Source organism: Tetrao urogallus (assembly GCF_951394365.1).
Source record: "Tetrao urogallus genome assembly, chromosome: 7".
NCBI classification, from domain to species: domain Eukaryota; kingdom Metazoa; phylum Chordata; class Aves; order Galliformes; family Phasianidae; genus Tetrao; species Tetrao urogallus.
This window is the reverse complement of record NC_136820.1, coordinates 2,721,941-2,749,561: the sequence shown is the minus strand read 5'-3', so window position 1 is coordinate 2,749,561 and position 27,621 is coordinate 2,721,941. Positions and strand designations below refer to the sequence as shown.

The window sequence follows — 27,621 nt, the reverse complement described above, 5'->3', positions numbered from 1 at the left end:
TTCTCTGCTACGTGTCTGTAATTAGTGCAGCAGCTCATTCGTGCTCATTTCACTTGGATAACCCTTTTGGAAGAAACAAGTTAAGCCATTCAGTGCATTTTCAGAGTTCTTTGACAGCGTAATAGGCAGCGTTGCTGTTGTGATCCAGAGTTCTTCATGTAGATTTCTTCTGCGTTTATCTTTAATTGCAGGAAGGATTGGTTCAGTCTTTAATGATATGCTTTTCTATGTAAGTGCCTCACTGCTGACAAAAACATGTTCTCAGCTAAGGGCTTTGGTGTAAGTTTCAAGGAAATTGTTGTTCTTGATGTTCCAGTTGTTTGATTTGCACACCATGGTGATTCACAGTGCAGGAGAACGTAATTTTAATGTGAGACTGTCAGAAGTAAAGGCATCTTATTAGTGAGCTGTGTTATTGTCTGATAGTTCTGTGTGTAACCTGCGTTGCCATGTGAGTGCTTTCTGAGCTTTCTTGTCAACTGTTTGGTTCTGTTGCTGTTGTAGATGTGCTGTGTGTTTACATCCTCTGTAACACAGAAGTCATTTTGGACATCAGAGCTTTTGACCTTAATCTCTGGAGGAAGGGGATGCTGACGAGATTTTAAGCATTCTTGTGAATCTGTGCAGAGACTTTCCTGCGTTTTTAAGACAGAATGTTTTGTCTTCCTTTAAACACAAATACAGTAATGCTATTACTGGGATAGGGAAGGAATGAAAGGAAGGTGTGGGATGAGAACAGTGGGGGTTCTGCTAAAAACCATGTGATTTAAAAACAGAAAACCCAAAATCTGACGGGATTATTTCCTGTATACGTGCACATGCACATTAGAGCGTGTGTGGGAATGAACTGTGACAAAGCCCTATAATATTGCCAAGGTGCAGACTGTGTTTGACCAAGCAGCTGTGAGACTAGAAGAGCTGTTGTAGTACATTGGGTAACTGTGTTTGTAATCTGCAGAGACAAGTTGATTCTTTGCACTCTGCCTCACCTAGATTGTTCTTTCAGTTCCTGATTGACCTGCAGAAACAGGTTGTTTTTAGGATTGAAATGACACACGTGCCTGGTTTTCTCTGAAAAGTGCACGAAACCAATCCTTGTTGATGTTACTGTTGTCCCAGTGCCTGCTATTTGAGCTGGAAATTCCTTCAAATGTCTGTTTCTTTTTCCCTGCAGCTGTCATATCTCACGCTTTCTTGTGTTGACTCACTGTGGTTTCCTTTCTACAATTCTTTCTTAGCAAACTAAGAGGTATTCCTGCCAAATGCCATGTCTCTAACAGAAAGTATCACGTACCAAAATGTAAATCTTTCTCCCTAATTGTTGTTGGATGCTGTGAACCTGTGCCCTTTGCAGGTGGTGATGGCTTTCTTGCCACCAAAAAAAAAGAAAGATGAGCTTGTTGTAATTTGCAGAATGATTTCCAGTAAGAAGTGGTTTTCAGTGAAGGTAACAGAACTGAAACCTAAATATCTCTAAATCTGAGCTGTGCAGGGATTTGAAATGAATGCATTTAAAACGCTGCATGTGGGAAGGGGAGAACTAATGAAGTGATGTTTTTTCTTCTAGGTTTTCGTTTTATACCTGTGAATTTTCTGTAATCCAAAGATGGCAGCAAATAAGCCTAAGGGGCAGAATTCGCTGGCTTTACATAAAGTCATCATGGTGGGAAGTGGTGGTGTAGGAAAATCTGCTTTAACACTACAGTTTATGTATGATGAGGTAAGAATGTCCCCTATAAATTATCCCGTGTGACGTCTGTTATGTAGTGTTGTTACTTAAGCATTAATAGGTACAGTTATTTTCTGGAAAGGTCTAAATGTATATGATGTACAAATGTCAACTATTAAATTGAGCACAAATATTTTTGCACTGACACAGGCTGTCCAGAGTGTGGGCACCTCATCCCTGCAAGTGTTCAAGGCCAGGTTGAATGGGGCCACGGGCAACCTAGTTTATTGGGAGGCGTCCCTGCCCTCAGCGTGGGGATTGGAACAGGGTGGGCTTTTTAAGGTCCCTTCCAACCCAAACTGACTTTGAAATTCTGAGTTTTTTCCTTTAGAGACACCTGTCAATATGTAAGTATGCCTTTTTTTCCCTCCCCCTTGATTTTTAGGCAATTAGTGATTGTAGAGCTTGCTCCTTAAGAGTATATGTTCACATTGGCTACTAGACCTGTTAAAGCTTCAGTACTGAAACTCAAAGCTTCTTTGCTTCAGGAAGTTGCTTGATGCTTGAGGTGACCAATTTTTTTCCTTTTTTTATGTTGCTGTTAAAGAAGAAAAAAAAATCTTTTCTCATTTCCCTACTTTTTTTTTGTCAGTGGAAGTCATTCTTTTTGACTAAGAAATGGAAGCTATGCCTTCAGTGTCCCTTAAAAATCGATATTAAATATACTCAGAAATGTCTGATACTATAATGAAATGCAGCCAGATGCTGTGCTAACCAAAAGTAGATACTTGGTGCACGGCCACTGGTGTTTTTCAGTTCCTTTTAAAATTTCCTTGTAATGGCTGAAAAAAATAAAATCCTGTAAGTGGTTTGGGTTGATGGGGAGCCTGCTTTTAGCTGTGTTGAATAACTTGAGTATTTCATGTAGTCTAAATACATGGCCTTGCTTATTATTGTGACCATGTGAGATGTTTGTTATATCCATAAAGAACATAGATGCATTTGCCCTGCGCAGACCTGGTTTTCAAACAGTAACATTTTTGGTTCTAGTTTGTAGAAGATTATGAGCCCACCAAAGCTGACAGCTACAGGAAAAAGGTGGTTCTGGATGGGGAAGAGGTCCAAATTGATATATTGGACACAGCAGGGCAGGAGGACTATGCTGCAATTAGAGACAACTACTTCCGAAGTGGAGAAGGCTTTCTTTGCGTTTTCTCTATTACAGAGCTGGAGTCATTTGCAGCTACTGCGGATTTCAGGTAGGTTACAAGGCAAGTTATTGTAATTATAGTGAGGTTCTTACAATTTTATTTCTTTTTTTTTGCAGTATCATTGGTAGTCCAGAATACATGACTGTAGTCACGTTACTTTGAATAGATATCTAACCATACCTTTATTATCTTTGTGCCACTTCAGATATCTTTGCTGCTCTGCTTCTGAATGCCAAAGCGATGACTGCAACAGAGCAGATGCCTTTTGTAAATCAGTGTTGCTTTACACTTACACTACAGTGCAAAGAATCATGTTTGTGAATAGGCAGCCTCTCCAGTGCTGAGTACTGACAGACAGCCATCTCCTAATGCTGCTGACTACACTGTCTGTTACAAACCAGATGCCACTGCTTTCTTGGCCACCTGGGCGCACACTGCTTGTTCATATTCAGCCAGCTGTCAACTAACATGCTTGAATCCTTTTGGCCCATGTGGCTTTTGCCAGCCACTCTGCTCCAAGTCTGTAGTGATGCATGGGATTACTGTTACTGAAATGCTGGACCTGGTCTTTTCGTTCTCATGCGATAGGCCTCGGCTCATCCAGCCACCTCTGTGGCGCCTTCCAGCTCTCAGGAAGATCGACTCTTCCTCCCAGCTTGATGTCATCTGCAAACTTACTGTGGGTGCACTCGATCTCCTTGTCCAGATTGTTAATAAAGACATTAAACAAGGCTGGCTCCAGCACTCACTGCTCTGGAACGTCACTCGTTCTGGTCGCCAGTTGGATTTAGCTCCATTCACCACCACTCTCTGGGTCTGGCCCTCCAACCAGTTTTATTTAGCCAGCAAAGGGTGCACCTGTCCAAAGCACGGCTGCTAGCTTCTGCAGGAGGGTACAGAGGGAGGCAGAGTCAAAGGCTTTAACAAAATCTTTGTAGATCACATCCACAGCCTCTCTCCTTTGTCAACTAGGTGTGGATGAGGATTTAATAGGCCAGTTGTTTTCTTTATTCTTCAAGTGTTTTTCAAGCATGCAAGGTATTAAGACCCTTGTAATGGTCATATTATGTGTATTTAAATTTGCTTGAGAGCCTGTTTAAAACACTCATCCCTCCACGTATCTACAAAGAAAAAAAAAATCTCATTGCTATATAATATTACAGTAAAAAAAAGTCACCACTCCCCCAAAATTTTAGCAGTTCAAAGTTAAGCAAAATTGGAGGGCGATAATATAAAAGGAAATGATCTGCATCTTGTGGAAATAAGTGTTCTTAGAGATGCTATCATAGCTCAGGTTAATTAGGACTAAGTATAGAATACATTTAAAATCTTCTGTAAGGGTGGAGGAGGAGTTATGGAGAGGGGAGAAAGAAAGCTTGTCCCCTTCTGGTGTGTGTTTGGTTTTTTTTCTTAGTTTCCTTTTCTCAGTATGTGAGTGTATGTATTTGTGTCTTTAAAGAGGGAGAGAGGAGCCCAGACTGATTTACAGGCTTATGCTACTTATGGCAGTCCTGGAGGGCTGGTTAGTATGGCTGAGCTCTGGAGTGCAAAATGGCTTCTTCAGAGGCCCTCTTCCATCTTCTGTGAATCTAGAAAGAGCTCCTGTTTTTTAAGCCAGGGTGAGTGTTGACAGTATGTGTGCTGAAACAGGAAAGAAGTGGAAGAAAAAAAAGCCCTTTGATGCAGAGATTAAAACTCTGCCCAGTACAATTCTTAAAGTGCTTTTCAAGTTGTTTTTGAAACTACTGAAGCCTAAGTGCTACAATAGGCCTCATAACAACTGCATTCTTCCTGCTCTGTGTAAAAATACCCTGTGTCTCCTGAAAGGTTCAGTTAAAATACCTTTGGCATTGTTGACTAGCCTGAGATGATACCACTTAAGAGACGGATGCAAAAGAAAATGACTAAAGAAGAATTTGGACATTTTAGTGTTTCCATAGAATTTTGTTCTCCTTGAGTGGCATCAGCAGAGCTGTTCACTATCGTTATCTTCGATGGGTTTTCCAGGGGGCTCTGAAATGCCATCGTTCTTTTAGGTAATTTTTTTTCCAATAGAAGGCACATCTGCTAGGACTACATTTTTAAATATTTGAAAGGCAATTTGATAAAATGTGTTCTTGCTTTGAGAAGAGGCTCCAGAGAATTTAAGTCTTAGGCTTCAATCTGGTATATCTCGTCTTTTATCTGAAAGTCTTATTCTAAGGGATTCTGTTATTGTTGCACTGAATCCTCCTGTTTTCACTCATCCTAATCCACTGGCTATTCAAGCTACTTAATATCTGCAAGCACAGGTGCAACACTTGCTCTATTTAGCAGGGAGGGAAGGAATGTTACTTTAATTACATCTGAGAGATGAATGTGGTGTTACAGGCTGCCTCCAATGCTATCTGTTGGTTTAAAAGAAAAGAGAAGCTAGCTCAACAAAACCAAATGCTACAAAAAGGAAAACATCTCACAGCAACAAGAGGATTCTGATGTGTGCCCAATCAAAGGATAGTTACAGGATCAGTTGACTCTTCCCACTTTCTTTCTGTTCTACGTGAAATCTGCTGATAGGCTTCACCTCAGCCAGAAAAGGGAATGTGGTTCTTTGTGGTTCTTGTTGATCTTCAGAAACTGTTCCACGATGGAGGGCTAAATTTCATTGCTAACTTTGTACAGCTTTCTGAGGCAAAAGAGAGAATGCTTGTCTTCCAGGAGCAATGTTCTTCAGATGGATGTACCAAAGCATTTGTAGTACTTTATACTGTAGGTTCTGTTTATAAATTTAAACTCTTCATTGGAGTGGTTCAGACAGGATCTTTCCTTAAACATCTGATGTATGTGCAACTTGTTATCCTTACGCTGGCTTATAACTGCATTAAGATCTTTGTAGGGGCTGCATATAAGTGACTTCAGAAAGATTCCTGAAAGGAGATTTTTCTCTTGTTAAGCTTACTACCTAATTACTTAATTTCATCAGCTTTAAAAGTGGCGCAAAAAAAAAAAAGTTGAGTGTAAGAATGTAGTCTGGGTATATTAAAAAATGTGATTGCTAATAATAATAAAATGCAGTGAGAAATAGTGTCAAGTAATATCTTTAATAAAAGGAGAACTTCATTAGTTTAAATTCTCACCTGTTCTACTTTGCTTAATCTGTTACTGATTCATCTTCCTTCCTTCCTGGAAGACCAATAGTCTGTCTTGGTTTAAGATGTTGCTGCTATGTAAGCTTCATAAAAAGAGTGAGTGAGTATAAAAGGAATAGGATGGAGGAGTGTTTAAATCCGCATTCTTATTCTTGTGTTCTAAGAACAGTACTCCAGAAAATACTCCATAAAGTAATTTATTTTTCGCTTTTCTATTTTTCTCTAGGGAGCAGATCTTAAGAGTAAAAGAAGATGAGAATGTTCCTTTTTTGCTAGTAGGTAACAAATCAGATTTGGAAGATAAAAGGCAAGTTTCTATAGAAGAAGCAAAAAACAGAGCTGACCAGTGGAATGTTAACTATGTGGAAACTTCTGCAAAAACACGAGCCAATGTTGACAAGGTAATGACTTGCCTCGTAACTCACCTAATAATAAAACAATCTGTCAGTTTTTACTTTATATTTGTCTTCTATGGGTCATAGCTTACACGTTCAAGTGATTTTAGCCTCTTTACTTGGGAGGGGTGGATCTTAAAACAAATGCTTTTCTCCTGTAGCTTGTGATGAGTGCATGACTAAGTTGCTTAATATGAAACAGTGAAATGGTGAGCGTGCATAGGCATAGCAAGCTATCACATCCTAAACTGTGATGGGTTAAGTCATTAGACAAGGCCTTTTATTGTTAAAAAGTTACTGAGGCAATTGTATTAGCCTTGTCTTCTTGTGTTTTCTGTAACTGGAAGATAAAACTGCTTCTAGACAGTGAGAATGCTGTCTGAGGAGTAAAATGGCTCAGAAAACCAAGGGAGGGATTGGAATCCTGTCTACCCTCGTCTAACCACGTGCCTGTGTGTTGTGTCGATGAAGAATGGATTTACTCTTTTAGGTTCTAAATGGCCCAGAAGTGCCTCCAGAGCTTTTTGAGATAAAGCCTGGATCAGAAGGTCATAAGAAAGCACAAAGATGATAAATTACTGATTATCTCTAAGTATTTCACTTGCATCTTGAGAAGGCAGGACTTCTTGAAACACAGCATTTGGAATAGCTGTCAGCCTTGTAGACTGAAAAAGTAATAGGTATCTGGCAAAAGTGAGAAGCTTAGTTTAAAGTGCAGATTTTTTTCTTTCAGACCTCTTGATAGACTTGGTGACCCAGAAATTTTCTAATGTAAATGCTTACATATGAGTAGTTGAAGCATAAGGCAGTAATAGGAGTACTGTTTTGCAATAACTTAAACTTTACTGTTGTCATCTGTCAGTTGTCATTGTGAACAAATGGATTGTTCACTGCTGAAATAAAAATATCATGCTGTTCTGCAGGGAACATTAAGGCAATTAAATGTAGAGCAGTTCAGTTGCTTTTAGTTTTGGTGCATAATTGCAGTTAACATCCACCTGTTTCAGTCTTGCAGAAATTCTGAGGTCGTCCAAATCTGTTTCATCATCCTTTAGCAGCAGGGGGGCAAAAGTAAATATTTTTAAGATATATAACCAATAACTTTTGCATTCACATGATAGGCTGCTAAAGAGCTCAAGGCTTCTTTTTGGAACAGGTGGCATTACGGACCCAGATTGATATGTATTACATAGAGTTCTGATTTGAAGATCTGTAAATGAGTCATAGAATGGCTTGGGTTGGAAGGGACCTCAAAGATCATGTGGTTCCCATCCCCTTCCTACAGGCAGGTTTGCCAGCCGTTAAATCGGGCACTAGGTCAGGCTGCCCATCCAAACTGGCTGTGAACACCTCCAGGGATCGGGCATCTGCAACTTCTCTGGGCAACCTTTTCCAGCACCTCATCATCCTCTGGTTAAAAAATTTCTCCCTGATATCTAATCCTTCTTCCTTCTTTTAGTTTAAAACCATTCCTCCTTGTCCTACCGCTGTCTGCCCATGTAAAAAGTTGATTGCCCTCTTGTTTATAAGCTCCCTTTAAGTATTGAAAGGCCACAGTGAGTTCTCCCCTGATTCTTCTCTTCTCTAGGCTGAATAAGCCCAGCTTCTTTAACCTCTCTTCCTCAGAGAGATGCTCCGGCCCTTTGATCATCTTCATGGCCTCCCTCTGGACCTGTTTCAAAATGTCCACATCTTTCTTGAGCTGTGGGCCCCGGACCTGGATGTGGTGCTCAAGATGGGGTCCCACAAGAGCAGAGTAGGAAGGCACCCTCACTCTGCTGGCCACTCCTCTTTTGATGCAGCCCAGGAGATACCATTGGCCTTCTGGGCTGCAAGCACACACTGCTGTTAGGTCTTTTATCTACCAGAACCCTGAAGTCCTTCTCAGCAGGGCTGCTCCCAAGGAGGCTTTGTTGGCCCTAGTGAATACCAGGTATTAGTTACTTGTTTTCTTAAAGCATTTGAAGTTACAGGGTTAATTATATGAACTTAAGTTAGTATTCTATAAAAAAATGTTCTTTTCTAAATTCCAGAAGGGTGGGCTTGAGCTTTCACTCACTCTGGTAACAACAGTAAGCAAAGGAAGATTTTCTCACACTAGGTTACGTATCCCAGATGCTGTGATACAGTGCCAGGCTTAAGCAAGCTGACAGTTGCAGCATACCATTAATAGGGGTTTAAGTAAAGCAAGCAATTTCAACATGTAGTATCCTAAAGGCACTTGTATTTTTTGGTGGAGACACGTAGTTGCATTGATTTTCCTCATATCCTCTGTAATGGAAGTTCATGCTTTTGCTGCAGTCAATATGAGATTAGTGTGATTGCAGATAAAAATACCTGCTGTGTTCTTACGGAAGAGTTTTCCAGTCCTTGCAGTGTCTGTGCTGCATTGAAATGGATCGAGCCCCCTGACAGATCAGGAGGGGAGTCTTCCTGGTGGGGAAGTTTTAGAACTGTTCAAATGATCTCCTATGATAACAAAGATGAAACAGTTCTTTTCTGTAGCCCTCTCTAAGGCAAGATTGTCTTAATGAATGAAGTAATTTAAGGCTCCTGTCATAGGCCTTAGCTTACAGTCTTTCCTCTCTTAAATGAGTCATTGATACGTCTCCAACTTCTGTTTCCTACTTGATAATAATGAAGTTTATGCACACTTTGAGATACCTAATCTGAAAATAGCTGATGTAGTTGTATGGTTGATAACCCGTGTTTAAAGGGAATGCTAATTCATTTTTTCTGCACTTTTTGTTTAGATTTGCATCGTGGGGCACAGTGACTGTGAAATGTTTAGTGTGTGCTACTAGAACTAATGGTAGCAGTGCTTCAATCTTTGCAGTTCATCACTGAATAGTCTCAAAATGTAAACTGATTTCCCTGAGTCTCCTCAGGGTAAGATGTAAGATGTAGATAGGAAATGGGGAAAAAAATAAAACCCCAGATAGCGATATGAGTCTTGCTTTAATTCTTCTGACAAGGTTCATAAGCAAACAGCAGAAGCTAGTTGAACTACAGGTACCATGAAAGAAGCAGATGTGCATCGCCTGGACTTGGCCTTGAAAACCAGTGAGAGATTTTTTGGGTTAGTCTTTGTTTGCTCAGACTGATGATGTGTAACTGATTGTATTCTCACCACCAGAAGTAGATGTCATCAGTGATAACCTGAAGTAACTCAGAGGTCTGATGGTGTTTTGGCATTTACGTTCTTCCATCTTTTCCAGGTGTTTTTTGATTTGATGAGAGAAATTAGAGCCAGAAAAATGGAGGACAGCAAAGAGAAGAATGGAAAGAAGAAAAGAAAAAGCCTAGCTAAGAGGATCAGAGAAAGATGTTGCATTTTATAATCAAAACCCCGAATTCCTTTCCTACGTTGACCATACTAATAAAAAACCATAATTTATCAGCATGCCATTGAAGGCTCAAGTGACTGAAATTACTCTAACATGTTGGAAATTGTAATGTACCACTAAAAGCATGAATTGGAGCTGCACTGAAAGTCAAATTCACTGAAAAAGATTGATGTGGCTTCAAGAGAAGCAAACCATTTCATGATCGCCTACCTTCTCACATTTCTTCTGAATGTAGTGTTTCATGGGGAGTCTTTTCTTTATTAGTAATCGGGGGGAAATATTACTTTGTGGTTTCTTGTAAAGCATACTTTTTTATCATTGATAATTGTCACTTTGTCTTGTCTTTCGTTGCCTTGAAAATTCCAGTTGTGAACGTGATACCTAACAGGAGGTGGTTTTGCCATGGAGTTGTGCAAATCAGGAAAGAATAATGTACATGCCAACAGTTGTGCTGAGGAAGATTCTACGATGCTCCGCATTACCTGATTAACCTACAAGAGTGATGTAATCTTCTACATTGAAGCATTTGAACATGCCTTAATTTTAAAACCTAAAATAGCAGGTTGCTTAGTCAAGGGTGTATTTTCAGCTTGTTGCATGGAGACTCTCCCTGTGCATCAGTGCGAGCCTGCCCTCTCAGTAGAGTGCAGTTCCATGAATGATCTCGCTAACTAGCTGTCTGCTAGCGGTGTCTGTTCTTCAGATGTGTGCCATCCTATGGTTTTGTGAATAATACAGAGCATATTCAGTCATCTGTAGCTTGGTGAACTATATGGCATCTTATAGCTGAAAGGTCAGAATACGTGTAAGATGGAAGTCAAAAGCCTGTGGCACATCCGAGCCTGGAATGGCTGCTTAGAACTTAACGTACTGATACCTTGAAGCTTCCCTGTGCGAGTAGATGTTTGTCTAGGTGTTCCTTGGGTTTTAACTCCCTGGAGTAGGGTGGGGTGGAGCTGATTCAGTAGCGCTGCTGTATTTTGAGTTAAGATGTTGTCTGGAAATTCCAGTGCCGTCGGTTAATTTCTTTTGTGCTCCTGACACTCAGCTGCAGGAACACAGTGTGTTACGCTGAAGCTCGCTGCAGGTTTTGTACTGTTTAGTCTACTTTATGTTGATTTTAAAATGGGGAACATTGTAGCTACTTTTTCTAGTTAATGTTGATATTAAACAATCAAAGATGCTTTTGCAATACAGAAACATCTACCGTGGACATCCAAAATCCCCAAACAAAATGTACTGCCTCAGTTGCTTCAGAATAGCAGGAATACCTGCACGTGATGAGTGAGTGTGCTGCATCTTAACTAAAAATATACCAGAACGTTTGAGGGTTTTGGACTCCTCTGGGGCTGGATCAATTCCACAAACTGTTACACTTTTTATACATGTGTAAGCCTATAACTGACAGTTTAAAATGTGCTCAAGCAAACTAGGTAACAAATATTTAACTTTCATGCTAACAGACATTCTAGGGGCTCAAGTCTTAGAAGTTATCTTTGTCACGTTAAATATTTATCAGTAGGAATTTTGTATGTGTGTTAGTAGACTGCCAAGTGCAGAATTAAAGTTACTCATGTAACTATGGCAAATGAGCCAGACATCACCTTCCTGTGTACTCATTTTGGTCTACTTAGCCAGGGAGTCTAACCACTAACATTGTGACTTTGCTTTGGAATCTGTCTGCTGGGAGCTGAGGTGTTATGAAGCCACCAGACATATGAAACTTGTCTTGGCTGATGCCTTACCCTGTCCTTTTCTTTGCTATTTGAGCCATTCAAAGATGAATAAACTTCCACTTTTTTTAAATACTCGTGCAGTGTTTATTGATGAGCACCGTGTGTGTTATGTCACTTTGCTGTAGTGGAGAGCAGTTGTCAAGCAGTTAAACTGAAATATTCCAGAGGTCTTTTTAGTGTATGCGAACAAAACAAAATTGTAGATTACATTTAATTAGTCTGATTAAAAAATCCACTTTGTGAAAGCTGAGACTACGCATGTGCTCCCTTCTATCCAGTGCTAATTGGACCCTGCTTGCTATACCAGGGAATGTCAGAAAGCAGACAGACAAAATTGAGGTAAGTGTGTTCCAGAAGGACCTTTCCATAAGAATGGCAAGAGTTTGGCTTTTTTTGTTTTGATGGGTTGTATTTTTTTTGTTGCTTTTTTTCTTTAAAGGAAATCCTGTATAAATCTAAGGGGAAAAAAAAAAAAAAAAAAGTGCTCCTGAAGCTGTGTCTTCTAGCATTTTCTGGGATGATGTAAATTTGCTTCTCCAGCTTGCAGGGAAAATAAGTTGAACTCTGTATAATAGGATTTGGTACATCCTGAGAGAGTCATCCAGTATGTGAACCATTTGCATCATGAACTCATGCTTTAGCCTACTTCTATGCCTGAAACTGCTAGGTTTACCTGCTTAAAGTGCTTCTTCAGTAAGCATTTTCTCTCCTCTTTCTCCTCCAAGAAGTCGAAGATGCTTTCTTACATTGGCAGGATTAAAGCTTTCCATGGGATTTCACTCCCCAGTTAGCTTAACATGCTGGTAATCCTATTGCCACCTTTTGTGTAATTTGCTGTGTTATAAAACTGCAGGCCAGACAGATTTATACCAAGCTGTAAAGTTGTCTTCCATTGTGTACAAAACTAATATTGAATTATGCTAACTCACTTTTTTCTTTTAGAGCTTTATAAACCCAAGGGACTTTCAAAAATATTGGGTAAGGGCTCAGCGGTCCGTTTGGTAGCTTCTGAAGCCTCCTGATGAGCACAGGTTAACAAAGGCAACTTGCAACAGTTTTCTTTGATTCTGAAAAAGCATCATGGTGTGCAGGAAGTGCTTTCCCATTCAGAGGGACATCAGCGTCAGTGCAGTGCGGAGAATAAACACTGCAAGTTCAAATGACAGTCGTAGTACGCTAACACACAAGCTGTATCTGAGCCTTACAGCCATATTAATCTGCAGGAATATTTTATCTATGTATGAAACTGGCTTACTGATAATCTTGGGTTCTTCTCGGGGATACTGAGCTTTGCCACTCTGACTTTGCATTTTACTAACACTGAGTGGTAGGAAAGGCACCAATGCTGTCAGTGCAGAGTTCAAGCTAACTTTTGTTCTAAACACATTGACCAAACTGGAATATTTCTGACTGAAGCTTCTATGTCAATAAAGTTCAAACTCTGAGATCTGCCCATGGTCAGGCACATGATGAGACTTCTGATTTTCACAGGATCTTACTAACCACTGGTACAATCCATTTAGGGAGAATATTCAGAAGATCCAATTTTGGTACTGCTTGCTAGGGTCTTTTTTTTTTTTTTCTTAACCTTTTGTTTCTTCCATGTATAATGGAAAAATACCAAAGCTTACGTTGTTGGAAAAAACCTTAGCAGGGTTTTTGTTCTGCTTTCCACAGTTACTGGAGTGGTTTGCTATCACTGATTCAAAACAAGGTTGCCTTCTACCAAGATCCTGGATTTTCTTACTAGATGGAAGTTGCTGGTTTTGTAGCTGCCTTCAAGCAGCTGCATAGCTGTAGTTTTGCTGTGGGCTCCTGTTCGTGCAGACAAAACTGTGTATAAAATAAAAGAGTTTGGAACAACTCACCCTTGTGAGGAGTTAAGAGGGGAATAATGTAAGACAAATCTGAGAAGAACGAGAGCAGTGGTGGCTGCATCTCAGACCCATAACAATGAAGTGCAGTGCAGGTGCTTGTTGGGTCCGTGCTTTGATTTGTGCAACACTTCTGCGATATTGAGGGTTGTTTTGGTTTTGTTTTGTTTTGGGTTTTTTTGCCTGATTTCTGCTTCACTTAATATGACAGGGTGTTATAAATAAGGAATGGAAGGAGGGATAGTTTACAACATAAAACTATGTGCTAATGGTAAGCAGGCTCCAGAATGCTATTACAATGTCTGGAAAATCTTTCATTGCTCCACTGTTCCCCTTGCTCTCAGCTAACAGAGGTGAGGAGGAGGATGTGTGTTTAATAATGCCCAGCGACAGGAACTACTTTGGAACTTTTCTTGGAAAGAGAATCCAGCCTGTAGCAGACAGACAGTTAGAATTATTTTTTCAATCATTTTTGTGTGCTTCATGCTAGAAGCTTCAGAAATTTGAGTTCCTACGTGGTTTGGCATTAGCTGCAGTTTAGCTTAGTTTTCCTTAATTGCTGATATTCTAAGAAAATGTTGGTTGTTTCCTTATAGTCCAGCAACACAGCATTCATTTTAAAGCGTGTTCAGAGGGCAACAGCTCATCTCAGTGTTTATGGGTGGAGTTTTTAAGTGAACCAGGGGAATGGCGAGAGGCTTGTTGGATCTGGGAATAAAATCTGCTCTTTGCTAATAAAGCACAGTAAGGAGGATGTCCCCACCGGGGCAAATGTGTAACAGAGGTGGCTGTAACTGCATGGGGAGAAGCAGATGTGCGTTCATCTACTGAGCCAGTGTCTCTGGGTTGCCTGAGGATGTGTGACTTTGGAGGCTGATTCTTTAGGAAACAGTTGTTTCCAGTGGAAATGGCTGTATATATATACGTGTATGTGTGTATATATATATATATATATATATATATATATTATCAGAATGCAGATTTAGAATTATGCAGGTTCTCCACTTAATGAGCTTGCTTGCAGTCATGTTTTTCCTCCCAGTCTATCTTTCTTCTTTATGGCAGATAGCAAAGAGGGTGGAGGAAGCTGCTTTCTTCTAGGAGCCATCTGATGGGGTGCAGCCTTCCAGGGGCACGTAGTTGGAAAAGGAAGAAATGGGAAGGCTTGTGCCTCATGGGTGTCCTAGCTAACTGGTGACACCCAGGATTTTTAATGCTGTACTTCAGACAGGGACTGCAATTCTGGAGATGATGAATTGGTATTTGCCTTCAACCACTTTCAGCATGTCTGGTATGCTTCTGGTACTTATTTTTGGTTCTCTCTTGTCTATTGAAGACTTATGAAGACAATGCAAAAAAATGGGAGACTGTTCTGTAGAAGGCTGCCAGACTAATGTATTTAATATTAGTCATTCCTTTTGTTTTGTTTTGTTTTTTTAAATAAGCTTGAAACAGTAATCCTTCTTTGGTAAGTACCAAAATGCCTACTGAAATGGCCTGGGGGAGTGTAAAAAAGTGACAAACACCATACCATTTCTACAGGTACCTGTGGGCTGTTGTAGCTGCTGCAAGTGTCAGAAGGGCCTTGAGAAGACAGGGCCACCTGCTCATAGATGCTGGTGGCAGACACACACTGTGGGCGAGAGGCTTGGAGAACTTGACTGCCCCTGTTCTGTTAGGTGAGGACTAAGTAGATAAAAATGAGGCTGTGGCACTGCTTCTGTTTTGCAGCGTTAACTAAATCTGCAAGGCAACAAGGGTATTTTTCATCAACTTCCCAAAAACTTCATAAATGTGAAGCATCCTTATGCCTAGCTGAAGTATCTAGATTGGGAGTGCTAGTGAACACCCAACAAACCTCTCCATGTGGTCCTACCCTGAGGACAGGGGTCCACAGGCACCACTGCAGAGCTGCCCTAATACTAGGACACTGCTGTTAGTGTATACTTTCTGTCAGTATCTAAAGGGGATCTCTAAGAAAGAAGGGAACCAGACTCTACTAGAGTCTATTGTGACAGGACAAGGGGAAACTGTCTCAAACTGAAACAGGGCAGATTTAGGTTGGATGTAAGAAAGGAGTTGTTGATAGTAAGGGTGGTGAAGCACTGGAACAGGTTGCCTCTGATGTGGTGAATGCCACGTCCTTGGAAACACTTAAGGTTGGGCTGGAGGACTGTCTGAGCAACTGATGTAACTGTGGGTGTCCCTGTTCATTGCGGAGGAGTTGAACTAGATGGCCTTTAGGGATCCCTTCCAACTCAGGGATTCTATGATTCTAGCTCCTGTCACTGCATTACAGAGAGGTTGCAGCATGGTGCTTCCCATGTCAGGAACAGCTGCTGCAGTCACCAGGGCAATACCCAAGTCCAAATGGGACAGTGCTGTTGGCTCCTTAAATGCTTCTGTTTGCTGATGTATCAGCAGGCAGAAGAAACCATGTTTAGAACGAGCTCCTTGCTGTATTTGTTTAAATAATTTATAATCCTCTAGTCACACGAGTGCACTTACGACGATGGAGTGCAGAAGAAAATGTACGAATGTTTTTCATTACCTTGCATTATATTTTGATGTTAAGATCTTGATCCTTCTGTGTGAAAGTGAGATTAAAAATGAAAGTATTTAATCTTTCCATAATGCAACTAGATTATCCCTCTTGCACTCAGAAATGCTTATCGTAGTCGGCTGCGGTTATTTTTTAAGCAAAATCAGAAAAGAAGCAGCAAGAAGAAACCTCAGAGTTAGGTGTTTCCACTGATTAGCTTTGTTCTTCCTTCTCTTAGATGCTGCAGGTAGCATCTCTTGCAGCTAACACATGGCTCATGTAAGTGTGCTACACCAGCCAGGCAGTGCTGCCATAATCCAGTGGAGGTTTCAAGTCAGGTGCTTTTATTTGAAGGTAGAAATGAATGATGTTCCTTCAGCTGACAGTTCCTTTCCCCCACTATGTGCCTGGAAGCACAGTGCTAACATCTGACGTGGGAATGGCAGAGATCAGACCTGACCCTCCTGGATCTGTGGCTGTTGGTCTTTCCATGCAGCAAGCCGTGTGCTGTGCTTGGTTGCATTGGTAACACCACAAACTGCTGAAAATTTCATATTTGCACCCAGCTCACTCACATCAGAGCTGTTTGACTGTAACAGGGGTGCTGTGGCAACACCAAGCAGCAGATCTGGTACCTGCGTCAGGACTAAAATGAGACAGCCCTGAGAAATGGAATGGAAAGTCCGATAACAGAGCAAAATAATTCTCAGGACCATTATGGAACTTGGAATAATGTATATGCTTGGAAATATTACGGCTTAATTTCACAAAGTGACAGAAGACCTAAGAAGGACCTGTGTAACTTCTGTTACCTTGGTGTCCAACTGATGGTTGGCAAGTTCCGCTGCTCACAGTGTTGGTATGCACGCAGATGAGCAGAATTCATCTTGGTTTGAAGTGACTGTGTCCACAGGCACTGTTACCTGTGTAAAGCTGATTTTTCTGTGATGATGCATTTCACAGAGAGAAGAGGCTGAAATCTAGGACCACGTTGTAGTGACTTATTCCAGCCTTACAGAAAAAGGAAGCACTGTGAGTAAACTGAAGCAAGTGCCTTTTTCAAACAGAGGAAAGTTAGCTGAAATCAAATTGTGACAGCCTCCAGGCGCAAGGCACGGCATTGTGCATCGCAGAGGGTTTTGCTGCACACATGGCACAGAGCTTGCTCAGTGCCCATCTGAACAGTGATACAGCCACAAATTGGACTCTCAAGAGCACAGCACGTTGATGCACCATGGAATGTGTAGCTTGAGATTGATTCCCTTTCACCTAAAGATGGAGCCTCTGCTTCTGCACCGCCCCTTCTGTGGTTTTCCCACTTGCAGTCAATGGTGAGGGACTCTTGAGACTTGGTAAGTGCAGTGGAGATACTAATTTTTATCTTAATCTCTGCATTTGTTCTGTTGCAACTTCCTACATCTCTTTACTTTTTGACACATAAAATGTTACTGTTTTAGCATTCTGTTAGTGCTGGATGGCTGCAGGCCATTCTATATGTGGCTCTTCATTCATAATTAATGCAGTCAAAAAACTGAAATGGGCTTTTGCTTCGGGTTGCAGTCTGAGGATTCTGACTGCCTTTGAAATGAAACTTGAATAAATGGTGTCTGCAAAAAAACTCCACATTTCTAATCTATGTAGTGTTTTGTTGGCAAAGCCTCTGAAGGCTCCTGTACGTAATACAGGATGTCTGCTGTAAAGCTAGAAATGTCTTTATGGTTCTGCACCTTCATTTATAAAGCTGAATGTTTAACACCTCTGAAAATTAGCCTCCCAGCTTCTGAGGCAGAAGTCTGTATTTTAGAGTAGGATTACCACCTTCCCAGTAAGTTTCAAGTTGTTCAAAATGTTACTTTTCATCCCTGAGACTGAGAGGGAGATCAGTGTGAATGGTGTTAGTTTGCCTCGAGAGCTGGGGGCAATGAATCTGAGGCAATACCTACAAGAATTCTTGGAGGATAAACAGACTTTTTGCAGCACAGATACTGCTGTTAACTCAGGCTCCAAACTTTCTGTCTTCGCTACGCTGACCTAAGGAAGCTTTTCCTGTTTGCAAAACAATTTGCCAAAGCATTTGTATAAGGAACTAGCATGGCCAAAACAGTCACTGCCCTTTTTGTTTAGGGCTTCACCCTGATGCCAAATGAGAAGTTGCAGGCTGTTTGCTGCTCCCTCTGCTGGTCCCAACACGTTTGAGTGAGTCAAGGTCATGGTACGTTTGGACGGAGCTCAGTCAGCAGAGAAAGCATATCCTGTGTTAAGAAGTGACACGGAACTTTGAATATTTGAATAGGACTCTGCATTTTGAGTCTGGGTGGAAGGAGGGTGGCACGCACTTTTCAGACTGCTTCAGCAACAGATCAAATTGGTATCAACCAGTTCCAGTCTGAAAGCTTTGTAAAGAATAGCTTGCTTTCTCAAAGTAGTTTGGGCAAAAGCGACTATGCACATGCCTCCCACCAGCAGATAATATGTCTGTTCCAGAAAGGACTTTTCATGTGCTGAAAAGCCACAAAGCTCTGCTCAGTTTGTTGTTAGCAATGGTGCCTGCAGAAAGGAAATAGACGACAAAGCTTTGAAGAGATTCTGTTTGTTTCAAGTGAACTGCTTTAAAGCAAAGAGAAGAGATTTAGAGAGATCAGTGTGCATACTCTATAGGAAAATGATTCCATTAATCCATAAAAAGCCTTGGGATATCTTGTTTCTTGTTCTCCTCATTATCTGACTGAGAAAATGTGCTGTGGGTCAGGAGCATTTTCCGTCTAGATGCAAGAGGGTGAAAGTGAGTCCCTGCTAATGAGCGTTGTTCAAGAGCAGAGAAACGTTTCTCAATTAACCTGCTTCAGTTCAGTCAGTCAGAACTCCATCCCAGTGTGGAATGTTTGGTACTGAACACATATAAAAGCCAAAACCCTAACAGCAATTGACTAGCTGAAGATGTACAGTAGAAGTACTTCTTGTTTTCCACCAAGTTCACGGCCCTCCTATTACAGGCACATCACTCTTTCATTAACAATGAAATCCCTTCCTTAAACTGATCAAGGCTGCTGGGCTTCACTGTTAGGTTTCTTCTACTAGGCCCCAAAAACCCCATTGTTTTCATAAGTAATAAATGCCCATTTGCAGGCTGCATTATGACTGTTTATAACTGCCTGCACTAACTCTGTCTTTTAGTGCAACTAGTTCTTCTTTCTGGCATTTTTCTTTTCCTTTTCTACTCTCAAACTAATTTACAAAACCGTACAACTTCCTCCTTGTCTTTGTTATGCTAGACTAACCATGCTCTGCCAGTCTCCCCCAAAAATAGGAACTTGGTACCACTGATCTTCATAGCCTTTTCTGCACCTGCTGTACATTCATCATCCCCTGAGTAGAATGAAAACAATGACTGATTGAAATAAGGCATTAATCTTAACTCTTTCTTGGTATACAGGTTGCATTTGCCATTTTCTATGGTAAATTCATTTGTGCCATGATCACTTAAGGTCCTCATCCTTCTGTCTTTTCCAACTGTGGATATCCCAATTCACAGAAGTGTTCCTCTGGTTGGAAGAACAAAACAAAACACAAAACAACCTAACATTGTAATTCTGAACGTTGCTAGCTTTTCCATGGTGCATAGGGAACCTCGAGTCATTGCACTTGAGTCACCAGACAATCTTAGCACAAGGTACAAGTAAAACAGCAGTCAAGAAATGGCAGAGGTATTAGCAACTACAAAAAGAAAGCACAGTTGGACCTCTTACTACCTGTTTAAAACGGTGAGAAGAAATTTGTGTATTTATTTCTTCAGGGAGTAAAAATAATGCCTGTCTTCTAAGATTCCACGCTAAGCAAACAAAAACAAACGACACACGAACCCCCTAAGATAATAAACTAACTGAATTCATGGCAGGTATTAGAGACACTACAAGAGACTCCATTAAAAAAAAATAAAATAAAATTCCAGCTCTCCATATGCTTGGGAGAACAGTATTATTTTTGTAAGAAGAATCATAATAGCAGGGTGACATGGAAGACTAGAAACAAAACTTCAAAGATCTCTAGATAACTGAAGGAAAAGAATCATAGATACCAGGTTGCAGCTTTGGAGATGTTTGTTGTTTTGCTTTTTTTTCCAGTGTTTGCCACTGTTTTCATCTGCTGGGCACACAGGAGCACTTTGCAGAACAGATAGCTGCAAACACTATTCCTGAGGTGTAAGTTTTTGGCTTTGTTATGGAGCATCAGGCCAGACCTGCCCAGAGTGCTGATTTCCACACCATCGCAGCAAACACTGCTAAAATGAATCTTCCAATTTGATTCTCTTTTCCCCTCCTATTTACTCTTCACCACCAAGCCTTGTGAAAACAAGTCCTGATGAACCCTACACTTCCCGGTTCCTCAGGAAGCAAGCAGTTGGCACTATGCTATCAATCAGTGCCTGCGATGCTTCCAAGGAATTTCATTTCATGAATTCTTTTCAGAAATGCTTTATGTCAGGAATGCATAGATTTTTATAAGCTTTCACTGTCAAATCCTTAGCCTCCGCTGCTTGCTGGCTAAGAGCTGCTGGCACTGGCATGACCACTGTTGGTAAATCATTCTGTAATCTGGCATAGCTACTTTCAAGGCAGAGTAAACTCAATGTCATCAGAAACTTCACTGCTGTAGGAAGCTTCTCTGGAAAGTCACGAGGCACATTCCACATGCAAAAACACCAGCTCACTACTGCTAATCACACAACTCTTCCAAATAATACATTCGTGCTCCAGAAATGCCATCAAATGCTCGGGAGTAAATTGGAAATTGCAGCCTGTGTTGAATTCCCCAGATCTGTCCTATGTAATTATCCACACTCTCTGCGTCTGGCTCTGTGATGTATGGTTGTTGGCTTTATGGGCTTTGTTTTTGTTGCCTTTAATGTGCTAGCAGCCTGATGGGGTACTGGTTTGGTTGAGTGTGCTTGGGTGTGTGTCACACCATGCACTGAATGACCTCTTCATAGTTGTTGAATATTCATGAATGCTGTCAGCAAGAATGAACACCGGCAAAGCTACAACCAACCTCCAGGTCACTGCTTTCAGACTCAACCTGGAAGAGCTCCACTCACAGCAGCGGGCAAGAGATAAAGTGTGCTGCTGCCGACCCCAGAATTGCACAGAGTTTTGATAATGCGGAGTGTCTTCATAAACAAACAGTTCTACTAAAAATAAATGCAGCGTTGTCCCGGTTTCAAAAATCTTTTCTTGACAGTCATGTTCTGTGCTGAAATGGCAGTGTGTCAGCTGTTTCCATCGCCACCCTGTGGGACACTGCTACAGAAAAGAAAAACGAATGAGATGTTCTCCACAAGAGAAAACCTGAAGTCAGTGTGTCTGAGTATACAAACACGTAATGAATGCTTTGATGATAGTAAGAAATACAAAGTGGAACAGAGGTGAAGACTGGAGTTAAATGCACCTGTAAAAGAAGGCTCACAGAACTCAGACAGGAGGATTACTTCAGCTTGGCTTAGGAAAAGAGGAGACTATCATTTTTGCATTTGAGGTATCAAAATACAACAGTGGAAAGTAGGTGTTTTTGTGGTTTGTTGTTTCTTTTGTGTGTGTTTGGCAGAGCAGATACAAGATATAAGTAGCATGTATGTAGGCTAGGTAAAACCAATTAGATAACAGTGTGGCTAGAAAACTACCACAGCCATAAGAAAAGATAACAAATTCTGCTTTCAAAGCACTTGAAATAGCATTCAAGATGATATGGCAGATACACCTAACAAAACCAAATCACCTGAAGAAATTGGTGCTGAGTAGTAGCAGTTTACTGGCAGTAAAGTGGCAGCTCCAGTGAGGAAATTCAAAGTAATCATGTAAAATAAAAGGTAGGAAGGACAGAAAAAAAAAAAAAGGGTAAAACCACAGAGCTTGAGACCCCATTAGATTCTGAAATCAAGAGTCAAGAAGCTTGGAGGAAAAAATTAATGCACAAAATTGAAATTAATTTTAATAGTGTAAGAGAACAGAATGCTTATTTTTCAGGAAGTCATAGCACTGCTTTATGTGTCACCTGTTTAACAGTCACCTGGCCTTAGACTTTTGTACACTGCTTTCTGGAGCTCCCTTTTAAGCCTGTCCAGCAATCACTCCTTAATTGCACTGTGAATTATGTTTCTCTTGTGACTGTTTTGACAAAAGCAAGTCAGCATAGCAGATAAGCAATCATTTACCTTGCAAAGCCCTCCTAAGTAATATTAAACATTACAAACATTTAGCATTATAGGAGATGTGATCAGTCAGACTGAACTTTCTAATGCCTCGTGTGGTCATTATCTGCCCTCACCAAAAAGCAGGCAAAGTGCTGAGTGTCCCAAGCCTGGGGTGTGGGTTCAGCTTTGCAGCATCTCTGCTGGTCTATGCACTCTTTAAGGAGGAAATCAGGCTATGTGCTACCCATGAGAAACATTCACTTGCAATGTGATGGCTGGATAGACTTGTGTGTATTTTGGATGTTTTGTAGGTTTTCTAAATTGAAGCAAGCACAAACAGCAAATCAGTAGTTCCAACTACAGTTCAAGGTGCCAGCTGAGCCTTAGGAAGTCCAGGTAAATAAACCAGACTCTGATCAACACAGCTGTTTTGAAAGCGTTGAGAATGGGAAAGGAAAATGAAAGGCTATGTGAAATATTTAAGAATTGCTTCTCTCTGAATATGAAACATTTCTTTATCAGCAAGACACAAAACTTCTTGGATTTCTAAAACCAGGATTTAAGAGGGTTCTTTGAATGGGGGAGTATGAATGATCCTCTCATAAAGAAGCTACAGTTTCTAGGAAGGAGCAGAGATGTGGAATCCATGAACCTCCTAGAATGATGCAGAGCTCACTGAATGTGGATCTCCTCCAGATGTCACACAAGCAATGATATTGGATCCATCCTCATCAGGGCTGAGTGGTCACCACAATGGTATCAGGCAGCCTGCAGAGACCTCTCCCCAACCATCAAAGGGGTGCTGGGGTCTGTACACCTTTCCCAGCCAGCTCACATCAACCAGTGAACATGCTGTGATTTTCCCGCAAGTGCAACAGACCGACTGCAGCACCAACCTATGTGCTCACGTGGAGCACTCTTTTCCTGCAATCCTTCTATTGGTGGCCAAGGCTTGTATGAGCCCTGCTTTCCCATTTCCCACCCTCCTCTCCCCTAAAGAGTTGGCATCAACTCTACTCTGAGCTCTGAGGAAGAGGGGAGGACAGAGATGAGCCTGAGCGATGAGACCCTACGCATGGAATGAAAAGGAGGCCGGAGACCAAACATGGACCTGTGCTCAAAGAGCAGATGTTCCCTTAGGCAAGATAAAAGGCATCAGGAAGCCATTCCCAGGAAAGGGCTACTGAGCACCTCTGCCATTCCTCTGCCTTCAAAACTGGGAAGCTCTCCTGCCATAGGTCTCAGCTCCCCAGAATGCCACATTTTTGTCACCACGAGAAAGTATCACATTACCGTGGCGTCTCAATGTAACAAACCACTTCACTGCCTTATCTGCTGAGCCTGGGGCGAGAGCACAAGTTGCTGAGCAAATTGGTTTCCCAATACAAACAGAACCTTGTAGAAGTAGGTCGAACAGAAAACATTGATGTCTGATAGCAGTGTGAACAACAGTAATAATTCATCCAGAGAGGAAGGATGGAACCTCTCTAGAACAAGAAGTGCTGGCTGATGGGGAGCAGCAGTACAATCAAGCCAATGTAGACATGCCTGAAAGAGAGAGAAAGCCCTTGAAGGTGGATTGACATCAAATGGAAGAATGGATTGAACTGGAGCCACCTGCAGCAGGGCAGGCCCACTACAGGCACATTGCTTTTAGGCAGCTAGGACAGAAATATTTTCCAGAACCATCAAGGAGGTTTGAGGTCAATTCTCCTACCTGAGCTCTTTTTGCAAGTGAGACTTGTGTTCTTTCTTCTTAAAGGGCTTGACTGATCCTCCTAACAAGAAGTGGCAGCTGACAGGGAGGCTCTGTAACAACGTGCCCATATACTTGGCCCTTCCTGACAGCGATGGAGAACCCGTGGATGTAGATCCACAACTGGAAGAAGAACTGATTGAATTGGCATCACCTGCAAGAGCTTAAGCTGTAGCTGAATCACAGGCTCACTGCTCTCAGGCAGTTAGTAAACAAACAAAGAAAAAAAAGCCCTTTCTCTAAACATTGAAGGAGGGCTGAGCTCAGTCCTCTTCCCCCAAATGGCCATCCTGCTTCCACAAGGGAAAATCCCATGATCAGCTGATACAGCCCCAACTGCAAGATTGTCCCACAGGCTCACATGGTGTATCCGTTCCCTGATAATTCTTCCAGTGACCCACAAAGCTTGAATGATCCTTGCTTTCCCATTCTTCCCCTCATCCCTCTCAAAGAGTTGATGTCAATTCTGCACCAAGCCTTCAGTAAGAGAACAGGCTCGGGACTGACATCCACAATGCTGAACAGTGTCCACGGGAAGGACCCCAGCATTCCCGGAGCTTCCAAGTAGTGTCCTTTTCCTTTGGATAAAGGGAAGATTAATCAGGACAGGAAGAAGTACTGAATGTCAACATGGAGAACCATTATCCTTGGTATCAGGTGTTTTTTTTCAAAACTGAGCAACAAACTTTTTTCTTTTTCTTTTTAAGTTAGAAAATAAGAGAAGAAAAATAATTCAAATATCAAACAAAGAAAAACAGTCATGCCTTAGATATTTTTCAACATTTGTCTATATTTGCATTCCCATGTGTCTTCCTGATTTCCCCAGTAAAGAAATGTCATTGCTGTGTGTTGTGTGGACCTGGCCCAGCTCTTCAGGACTGGGTAGGGGCTCACTCACATGGCATTTCAGGGCAGGTTTAGGGAATTGCCTTTGTTTGGTGTCAAGACAAGAAGGTGGAGGGGGATCAGGACAGAAGCGGTGCTTCCTCGTTATACTTCATTGGCAGGAGTGAGGAAAGGGAAAGAGAGAAAGTCAACAACTTTTTAGTGTTTGTGGTTGAGTTTTTTGCAAAAGTGTGTGCAAGGAAGGCACTATCAGTCTGCCACTTCAAATAGCAGCTATCACCCACATCCAGCAGAAAGCCATGTCCTCTGCACCCCTGTGCCCTCTCCAGCCATAGGAGCCAATACAGCTACACAGACAGAGCTTCCTAGGGAACACGTGGCCATCCCAGCCTCAGGCTGCAGGGTGTGCCCAAGCTTTCTGTCTGTCTGCTCCACTTGCATGCATTAAATCTTTGGGGCCCAATGGGATTCATCCCAGGTTAATCAAAGTGCTGGCTGATGTCATCATGAGAAGTCTCTCAATGATTTTTCAATGCTCTTGGAAATCTGGAGGGGTTCTACTTTACTGGAAACTGGCAAATATTATCCAATTTTTTCAGAAGGGTAAAAAAGAAGGCCCCGCGGATTACAGGCCTGTCAGTTTCCATTTGGTGCCTGGCAAAATTATGGGTAAGATCTAGGAATTATTTAAAAACACCTGAAAAACACTGCAGTCACTGGTCACAGCTAATACAGTTTCATGAGAGGAAAGTCCTGTTTAACCACATTAATGTCCTGGTCTGGACAATCACCAACTGCGTGAGAATTAAAAACATAATTTTCTAGATTCTGCTTCTAGGACAGGGCAACCCATACAGACTGGGTACAGGAGGCAGGAGAGCAGCTCAATGAAAAGGGATCTGGGGGTTCTAGTCGGCAGCAATCTGAGTCAGCAACGTGTCCTGGCAGCCCAAAGGGCCAACCATACCCAGGGGTGGTGCATCAGGAACAGGTTGCCCAAGGAGGCTGTGGATGCCCCATCCCTGCAGGCATTCAAGGCCAGGCTGGATGTGGCTCTGGGCAGCCTGGTCTGCTGGTTGGCGACCCTGAACACAGCAGGGGGTTGGAACTGGATGAACATTGTGGTCCTTTTCAACTCAGGCCATTCTATGATTCTATAATCAGGGCTACACTGCCAGCCAGGCGAGAGGAAGGGGTTGTCCTGCTGTGCTCTGTTCTATGCAGCCTCACCTTGAGAACTATGTGCAGGTTAGGGCACTGCAGTAAGAAAACATAAAACTACAGGAGAACATCCAAACGAGGGGTACAAAGACGGTGAAGGGTCTGGAGGGCAAAGTGTATGAGGAGCAGCTGAGGTCCCTTGGTTTGTTCAGCCCAGAGCAGAGGAACTGAGGGGAGGCCCGATGGCGGCTGCTCTGTGTGACAGTGACAGGGCTGAGGGAACAGCGTGGAGCTGTGTCAGGGGAGGGGCAGGTTAGAGAGTAGGAAGCTGTTTCTGATGGAATTCTAGAAGGGTCTCCAAAATATTGTTAAATTTCTGGTTAGTCCTGTGTGGAGCCAGGAGTTAGACTCAATGATCCTTGTGGGTTCCTTCCAACTTGAGATACTCTATGATTATTATTTAGTAGTATTTAGTATTCTGGATAAAATGGGAATAGCAAAGAGAACTGTTGTCATGTACATACAGAAAAAGCACAGAATGTGTAAATTTTATGGTATTTTGCTAAAGCAAGCAACAACACAGAAACAAAGAAACAAAGAAGACCACAGACAAAACCCCACTTCAATTCACTACTTTAAAACTCTTATTTTTGTGTAGTCTCCCCTTTGGTTTCACCTAATTTGCAGTTGTACAAATTGTTACGCAGTTTCTTAATTCTGGTAAGCAGTTATTCAAGTTGCTCTCTGGAACAAAGCAGCAACAGACAAGATAACTGCTTGCATGAGATTCTCTGCACTATACAGATTTTGCTGTAAAACAAAGGATATGGAGATGATAATCCTAAATCTGCCTTGTACTTCTTGTTCTTAAGTGATCAGGCTGAGGAAATACCTGGCCTGAATTGCTTTAGTAATACCACGCAGAAGGAGTTTCATTCCCTTAGACACGTGGCAAGTAGCTGGACTCTCCTTAAAGAACAGGCACTGCCTGGATGTTTGCCTATGTTGTGCTTGAGTAGAGGAAAAGATTTGCTACCAATGGAATTAACACGTGAAATAACAATGTGTGAAAAATTTTAGTTGGGACAAATGATTTAGCTAGGTAGTAGAGAGCTTAGAGCTGCTTCTTAGTAGTTGTGGCCCAAGTCCTTGTATACGTACAGAGCTGAAGAAACTCATTTTCTAATACTACTCTCTTACCAATAGCTTCAATAACTCTCCTCTGCTGAGCTTCAGCTCCTCCTGGCTGAAATCTTATGTCTTTCAGTATGGACATATGCACAGAACTAACTCACTTAATTCAATAACTACTCTTCTAAAGACATTATAAACCACAGCTGTTCACGCCTATGAGAAATACCTCCCCTGTAATGCCCGTATCCACCACAGCATCTCGCTTTAAAGTTCCCCAGAACTGCTGGAGCTTGACAGTGAAGCTTTTTAAATTCTTATGCTTTTGGCATTTATTTCAAGTCGCCAGAAGATAGCAGCATGGAGGGAAGAACGGAGGGAGGCGCATCCCTCAGACACCGCGTGCCCCATCGCATCGCACCACGGCTTCAGCACAGAGCTCTCACTAAAAGCCCCTACAGGAACACGAACAGGCTTTGCGTCCTACCCTGCTCACACACGTTAACTGAACGGCGCAGGTACGGACCACGGGAAATCTCGAGGCCGAATCCAGCATCAGGATTTTTAAGCTTTCCAGCTGTATGTACTTCCCCCGTGGCAAACCGCCAGAGCAGCAGCGATGCACTCTGCCCTCAGAAGAA

The 27,621-nt window shown here is 41.9% G+C and overlaps 1 protein-coding gene across 1 annotated transcript; it reads left to right on the top strand.

Moving 5' to 3' along the window:
- Positions 1 to 1,606: 1,606 nt before the first annotated feature.
- RALA (RAS like proto-oncogene A) lies at positions 1,607 to 9,744 on the top strand (the record flags this gene model as incomplete). Its single annotated transcript, XM_079538386.1, has 4 exons — positions 1,607 to 1,720; positions 2,720 to 2,928; positions 6,235 to 6,409; positions 9,622 to 9,744. The coding sequence occupies 4 exons, from the start codon at positions 1,607 to 1,609 to the stop codon at positions 9,742 to 9,744; spliced, it is 621 nt and encodes a 206-aa protein (XP_079394512.1).
- Between the last annotated feature and the right edge of the window lie 17,877 nt (positions 9,745 to 27,621).